Source organism: Galeopterus variegatus, unplaced genomic scaffold (genome assembly GCF_000696425.1).
Source record: "Galeopterus variegatus unplaced genomic scaffold, G_variegatus-3.0.2 Scaffold1999, whole genome shotgun sequence".
NCBI lineage: Eukaryota > Metazoa > Chordata > Mammalia > Dermoptera > Cynocephalidae > Galeopterus > Galeopterus variegatus.
In genome coordinates, this window is record NW_007728110.1 from 192,214 (window position 1) to 199,440 (window position 7,227).

A 7,227-nucleotide genomic window follows, 5' to 3' on the forward strand; every position below is an offset into this window, starting at 1 on the left:
AACACCAAGTCGAGGGTTAAGATCCCCTTACCGGTCATCTTTTAAAAAAAAAAAAAAAAATGCTGAACCCAGGCCAACCCAAGCAGGTCGAGGCCCAGAGGGTTAGATCCTCCCACCCACATGAAGGGACTCCTAGTCACAAACACATATATGGCAATAACTAGAATCAGAAGCAGAGAGTGAAGCCTGTCAGTAGTGGAACAGTTAAAAGGCTACCTGAACTTGGGAAGGTCACTTCCAGCAGACCCCATGGGCTTCTGGGATGCTCCCATTCTCTGTGCATGTCAGGTCATCATATCTGAGCAGTCTAGTACAGCAGAGGGCTCAGGGATCATCTTGTCCAACACCCCCTCTCTGTTTATGGAAGAGGAAACTGAGGTATGGGGAGAGAAGTGCCCACTGGGTGGTGGTTAGCTGGAACCAGAACCTAGCCCAGCCCAGGGCTCCCTCCACCCCATGTGTGGCCAGCCTCAATGGCTGTGTCTATACTGCCCACCCCACCTGGGCCTCTCCCACCACCATGGGACCTTGTCCAAATCTTCCAGGTTGACTTTTTGACTTTTTTTTTTTTTAGCAGCTGACCGATATGGGGATCTGAATGCTTCACCTTGGTGTTATGAACACCACGCTCTCCTAAGTGAGCTAACTGGCCAGCCCCCTCTCCCCCAGGTTGATCTTTGACCCCAGATGCTCTGGGCCATTAGAGGAGGGGTCAGGCTGTTGTCTGAGCCCCCACTCCAGCCCTCTATCTTCTCTCCCACAGCGCCTGGCTGGAGCAACCCTCCTCATCTTTGCCAACAAGCAGGACCTGCCTGGAGCACTGTCCTCTAACGCCATTCGCGAGGTGAGTCTGGGCCTTAGGGCAGGCTCACCAAGGAAAATGGCACGCGTTTCTTTATTAATCTTTAAAAAGCATTTAGTAACCTTTGCTATGTGGCAGGACCTATACGGAGTACTGGAGATTCAGTGATTAATAAGGTGTAGTGTTGGCCCACAGTGTGGAAGAAGGCAGACCTACAAATAGATTATTCCACAGGATAACAGTGGCCAGCAGATAGTAAGTCCTTTCTCTGTGCAATGTGTTTTGCGTGGATTAACTCATTTCATTCTCAAAACAACCTCATGAGATAGGAACTATTATTATCATTTTACAGATGGCAGAGCAGGCTCAGAGAGGTTAAGTAAATCACCCAAAGTCACACAGCCAGTAAGTAGACAAGCCAGGATTTAAAACCAGGCTTAGAATCTTGTTTGAGTCTTGGTTCTGCCACTTGCTGGCTGTGAAACCTTAGGCAGGTTGCTTAACCTCTCTGAGCTTTGGTTTTCTCCTTGGTAAAATGGCCAGCACAACCCCTGGCTCATGAGGCCTTGGGAGGAATGGATGAGAGGACATGTAGTGTCCCTAGTGCAATGCCTGGGTCCTAGTACATGTTCGGATCCCATCTATTACATCCCTAAGGGGCAGCACTGGGGTGGCACTGTACAGACAGCCCAGGTGCTCCAAGGGGGCTGACAAATTTTCACCAGGGGCCAGGGGACACTTCCTGGATGGGGTGACCCTTGAACAAGGCCTTGAGGGAGACGTGGAGTTCTGGGCCAGGAGAGGGAAGGGGCTGAGGGATGGCAGATCTGTGGTCACTGGCTCCAACCAGCATCTTCTGTCTTCCCAGGCCCTGGAACTGGACTCCATCCGCAGCCACCACTGGTGCATTCAGGGCTGCAGTGCTGTGACAGGGGAGAACCTGCTGCTTGGCATTGACTGGCTCCTGGATGACATTTCCAGCCGCATCTTCACAGCCGATTGAGCCACTCCAGGTGCCCCCCACCTTGCAATCCAGGCCCCCCAGCCCTCATCAAACACCATCCATGGGGGGATGGAGTCAGCCACCTGGACTAACACTCCCTGTTCCCCTCTATAACCTGCTGCTGCTACTGCTGCCCGCTGCTGCTCTGTGGCCACTGGCTCCTGTGGCAGGAGGGCTGTGCCCTAGCTGTCACTCTGGCTCCTCACCTGCCCTGTGGCTGCCATACCAAGAGGAGAGGATTGGGGCTGAGAGGGGACTACCTCTGATGCTAACAAGGCTGTGGGCCTCATCCTTTGCTCAGCTGTAAGAATAAACACTCCTTGCCCTGATTCCTGGCTGTCATTTGTTAATTCAGGAGTATTAGAGAATACATGGAACCTACAGTCCAGTGGGGGACAGAAAGGAAAATAATTCCAATTGAGGGTTAACTGCTGCTATATCAAAGGGATGTGCAAAGAGTTATAGAAGCACAGGACAGGCTGCAACTAACTCCATTTGGAAGAGTTCAGGCGGGCTTCCCAGGGAGGTGACATTAAAGCTGGGAGTGAAGGATTAGAAGTTTTCTGGGTAGAGGAAAGGGAGGACAGTTCACCAGGGCAAGTGCAGCCCTCATAGTGTGAATTAGAAAAAGGCAGCCCCTTGGGCCAGCCGGTGGCACACTCGGTAGAGTGCGGCACTTGGGAGCGCGGTGGCTCTTCCTCCGAGGGTTCGGATCCCATATACAGACCGGTCCGCTCACTGGTTGAGCGCGGTGTGGGCGCGACACCGAGGGTTGCGATCCCGTTACCGGTCATGAAAAAAAGACAAAAAGAAAAAAAAAAAAAGAAAAAGGCAGCCCCAGACCACCACAGCCAGGCACCCACGTGCAGTGGGCAACCTGCACAGCTGTACAAAGCAGCACAGGTTTAGGCAGAGGGAATCACACAACAGAGGCAGGAAGAGCAAAGGCTCTTGGGAAATGACGTGGGTGTGCAGGAAGAGGGAGGGAGGGTGGCTGTATCAGGCAGGGGTAAGTAGCTAAGGCCTTCCCCGAAGGCCATAGGACACTCTGAAACAGCCAAGCTGGAAAAGGATGGGAACTCGGCCGCCCGAGTGCCTCAATCCAAGTAGCAAGATTCAAGGCTATTTTCAGGGCACCTGGTTTAGTCCTAACAGTGGCTGCTTACTCTACAGGGTTCTGTTCTAAGCACTATTCAGTTTCCAATTCAATTAAGGACAGCCCTCTGCGTACAGACTATTAGTGTCCCCTTTCATATGGGAAAGTGAGCCCTCAGGAGGTTCTGTGACTTGCTCAAAGCCACCTAACGAGGAAGTGGGGGAACCACTACACCTGCTGCCTCCTGTGATAGCTCAGGACTAATTATCTTCAGTTTTTGTCTCTGCTCAAAATTCAAATGCCATGGAGAGGAAGCCTGCCTGGCGCATCCTGAGGCCTATGTCCACCTCTCAGTGAGGACTTGCCTGCTCTACAATCCCAATAGATTGTCCAGCAGGGAAGGGCAGCTTTCCCAAAGGAAAGTAGGATACCGCTATCAATAGGCCAGGAAGAGACACGGAGGAGCAGAGACATGTGTAAAATCTGTGTTCTGTTAGGATGGAAAAGGGGAAATGGAGGTTGGGTGGACAACCTAAGAATAGAAACAAGACGAACTCCCTCTGTGTACAAGATTAGAAGCCCCTGCCCTGTCCTCCTTGCAAGACAGATACTGTGGTTCGCAAGCTCTCAAACCCTGCTATGAGTGAACACACCCAAGCTCCGGAGCAGCTCCGGAGCCAAACCCCGGCCCTGCCACTCGCCGATTGATGTTCAGCAAGTTGCCTAACCTGCCTGTGCCTCACTTTTCCTATCTGGGAAAAGATAATGCCACCTACCACCTAGGGTTGGGATGAGGACTAAATGGGCTGGCATCTTGTATATCATAAGCACTGTGTAAGTGTCAGCTAAAAAAAAAAAAAAAGGAACTGAGGTTCTAGGAGTTAAGGGAAACTGATAGAGCTAGTAAGAATTGTGACTTCGGAGCCCAAGACACCATCCCGCTTCTGCGGCGTTCTTTTTGCTTCCCTCACGGTTCTAGAAAACATGTATTAGCGAATCCTGTGGAGGGAAACAGGGAAATAATTTGTCTATGTCTGGATGTATTGGACGTATTAGAAGTTGTGTTGATAGAGAGCTCGGATGTGAGGCCGATCGCCCGGCAGAGATGAGAGGAGAGATGAGACCTCCGCAACCCATCTTCACTTCAGAATCACCTAGGTTTACGCTTTACCAGCGTCAGGGAACTTTTCAGACTCTCCCTTGGCCGCGAGCCCGGGCTGAGAACCGCGTCGTCACTTGCGACCAGCTCCCTGGGCAGGAGGAAGAAGGGCGCAGGCGCCCGCGAGGCGGCGGCGGGCGGAGGCGGGCCCGAAGGGGCGGGGGCGGCGCGGAGGAGGTGGAGGCCGGCGGTCGCCTCTGCTCCCCGTCGATTGTCATGTCCCGCCGGGCAAAAGATGACTTCCTGCGGCACTACACAGTTTCCGACCCCAGGACCCACCCCAAGGGCTACACCGAGTACAAAGTCACCGCACAGGTGAGGTGGGGCCCGCGAGGACTTTACCCCTTTAACTGTAGGGGCGAGGGGCGTGTTTTACCTTAAGGGAAGGCGCTGGAGGAAGCTCCCTTTTTAGATGACAGAAATGGATTTCCCCTTTAAGGGGAGGCCTCCATAGAGGCTTCGTTTACCTGTTTAACATCGGGGGGCGGGGCCGTAGGAGTCGCAGTCCTTTTTAAAGGGGCGTGGAGGCAGTTCCCGGACCCTCCAGGTGTGGTGTGTGGGCATCAGGCTGTGAATTTCTGTAAATTAACGTGAAAACTCTGGCTTAACCCCAATGTTAATTAGTTCTCCAATCTCTCGGAGTAAGTTTTGTTTATTGATTTGTTTGAAACTTATATAAATGCCCTTTTAAAAGTTTATTTTTAATGTTTCAAGAAATCATACTGGTCTGTGATTTAAAAAATTCATACGGTTCAAAAGGACTTAAGGAGTATGTCTCCATTTTCATGGTCATAGTAGGAAGTCAATAGATAGACTGAAGGTGAAATACGAAGCAATAATAATATTATAAGCATGTCATATAGAGACATGGAGAAAACCATGAAAGAATTAAAAATACAGCAGTGTAACAGAATGTCTGTAGAATGATGTGCAAGAACTGGTAGCAGTGGAGGCCCCCAGGGAGAGAAACTAACTAGATCCCTGGGGACAGGGGTTGGGCGAAGACTTTTTACTGTAATTTTTTTTTTTTTTTTTTTTTTTTTCCTTTTGCTGCTGGCTGGTATGGGAATCTGAACCTCATGAACTTGCTGTTACCAGCACCGCGCTTTAACCCATTGAGCTAACCGGCCAGCCCTGTAAATTTTTTGTACTTTTAGAATTTTCAACTAGGCAACGATTAAACTAGTGCATTAGTAAAAATGAAGGAAAAACATAGACACTTTCAAAGTGATGTTAAGTACAGAATCTTAGATGTTTAAAATAGGCTTTTCTCAGTTTTCCTTGGGAAAGATGGACTGGGGAGTGGGATGGGTGTGATAGGGGACCGTAACCCTTTCCTACAAGTTTTCCTGTTGGCTTTTCTTTTTTTTCGGTTCTGGCATGTGTTGTTAACTGGCAACAGGCTCAGCTTGCCCTCTCGCAATAAATAAATGACCCGAAAGTCCAAAGTTGGTGTGAGGATTGGAAGCTTTATTCAGATAATTGGCATCTGGGAGGTGACCAGGCTAAAATCATCCCACATTCTGATGCCTGCTCTGGGGTTTACAAAGGGGAAGAGGCAGGAAGGTGAGGTAAGGACTGTATACTGCAGGCACACGGGGAGGCTGGTCACAGGATCAGCAGAGGGTCTGAGTCAGATGTCAGGGTCCCATCATGGGCTGGGTGCTTTGGCGTCATGGAGTCTGCAGTTGGTGGACTGGTCAGCTTCAAGCCCTTGATGTTATTTCGGAATCGGAATCCTTATCTCCTAGGGAGAGCTCAAAGACAATAATCTCAGTCAAACATCACTGGAACATAAAAATATCTGACTCAGTACCTATAATTAATGTGGATGCAATTTTCCTTTAGGCAAGAAGGTGAGTAAATAATTAGCTAGGGTGCTTTGCCTTTCTCTTGGAATTCCTTTGTTTGTGGTCCATTAGGAAAGGTGAGAAAAACAAGAAAACTTATTTTCCATTCTTTTTTTGTTGTTTTTTTAGAAAGATGACCAGTAAGGGGATCTTAACCATTGACTTGGTGTTGTCAGCATCACACTCTCCCAAGTGAGCCAACCGGCCATCCCTATATAGGGATCTGAGCCCATGGCCTTGGTGTTATCAGCACCACACTCTCCCGAGTGAGCCACAGCTGGCCCAGAAAACTTAGTTACAGTTCTTAATGGTAGCTGCACAGCATCTAAAGTAAATCACATAAGGGTGTAATGGGAGATAAACAGAAATAAACTTTTGAGAAAGATCCTTTTAGGGCATGATTTCATCTCCAGGCAGTTTCAGCCGTAGGGTCAGTTCATCAATTTCTAGGCTAACTTCAAGGAATTGATGATTATCAGTTCCTAAGTTAATGGCTAACTGAAATTTTCTGCTTATTCTTAGTTACCCCAAAGATGGCTATTTTCTGGCTAAGATTCTTTTCATGGTGATTTGAACCCTTGATCTTGGTGCCAGAACACCTCTTGGCTTTTTAAACCAAGTAACACACCATCTCAGCCAGCCCCGGAAACAAAAAACAAAACCCTAGTGACTTGCATTACTTTGATATATTTTTATAATTTTTAAAGATAAATAGTTTTCGCTCACTTTACCATCCTCATTCCTCCCCTTCATGGGAACTGTGAAGTGGTTCTAGTTTCTTACTTATCCTTGTGCATAAACTACATTTACAAGCAGATATATGTAGTCACTTCGTTATTATTATTTACTTACAATGGCTTTCTGCATCCTGCTTTTTTCACTTGCTGGTATGCTTAATGGTTTCTTTTTGTTTTTTTGTTTCACTTTTTTAATTTTTAAAATTGAGACAATTTATATAAACATGCACAGATCTTAAATATACAGCTCAATCATACTTTACGTATATAGGAGGGTACCGTAAAAATTTCATGGAAAGATTCATATTATCTGTTATTTTTTTATTTGTTTACTTATTTATTTAATTTATTTTGGCAGTTGGCTGGTATGGGGATCCAAACCTTTGACCTTAGTGTTATAACACTGCAATGTAAACCAACTGAGTTAACCGGCCAGCCCCTCATATTATATTTTAATTCCATTTTTCAACAGACTTTTTTTTGTCTTTTTTTTTTTTTTCCCGTGTCCGGCAACGGATCGCAACCCTCAGTGTTGCCCCCGTACCGGACCGGGGACCGGCAATGGGATTGCAAGCCTCGG

General features: G+C 47.9%; 2 protein-coding genes across 4 annotated transcripts in view; both read left to right on the top strand.

Moving 5' to 3' along the window:
• ARL2 (ADP-ribosylation factor-like 2) overlaps positions 1-2,134 on the top strand; it is a 9,068-nt gene extending 6,934 nt beyond the window's left edge. Inside the window, exons 4-5 of the mRNA XM_008579976.1 lie at positions 764-844; positions 1,671-2,134. Of these exons, the coding sequence (XP_008578198.1) occupies positions 764-844; positions 1,671-1,805 (216 nt within the window). The 3' untranslated portion in view covers positions 1,806-2,134. The remainder of the gene's footprint in view (positions 1-763; positions 845-1,670) is intronic.
• A 2,013-nt stretch (positions 2,135-4,147) lies between these two features.
• SNX15 (sorting nexin 15) overlaps positions 4,148-7,227 on the top strand; it is an 11,437-nt gene continuing 8,357 nt past the window's right edge. For 2 of the 3 annotated variants that reach the window (XM_008579977.1, XM_008579979.1), the window contains exon 1: positions 4,148-4,375. In XM_008579977.1, the coding sequence (XP_008578199.1) occupies positions 4,277-4,375 (99 nt within the window). In that variant the 5' untranslated portion in view covers positions 4,148-4,276. The remainder of the gene's footprint in view (positions 4,376-7,227) is intronic. The other variant, XM_008579978.1, reaches the window with a different exon arrangement.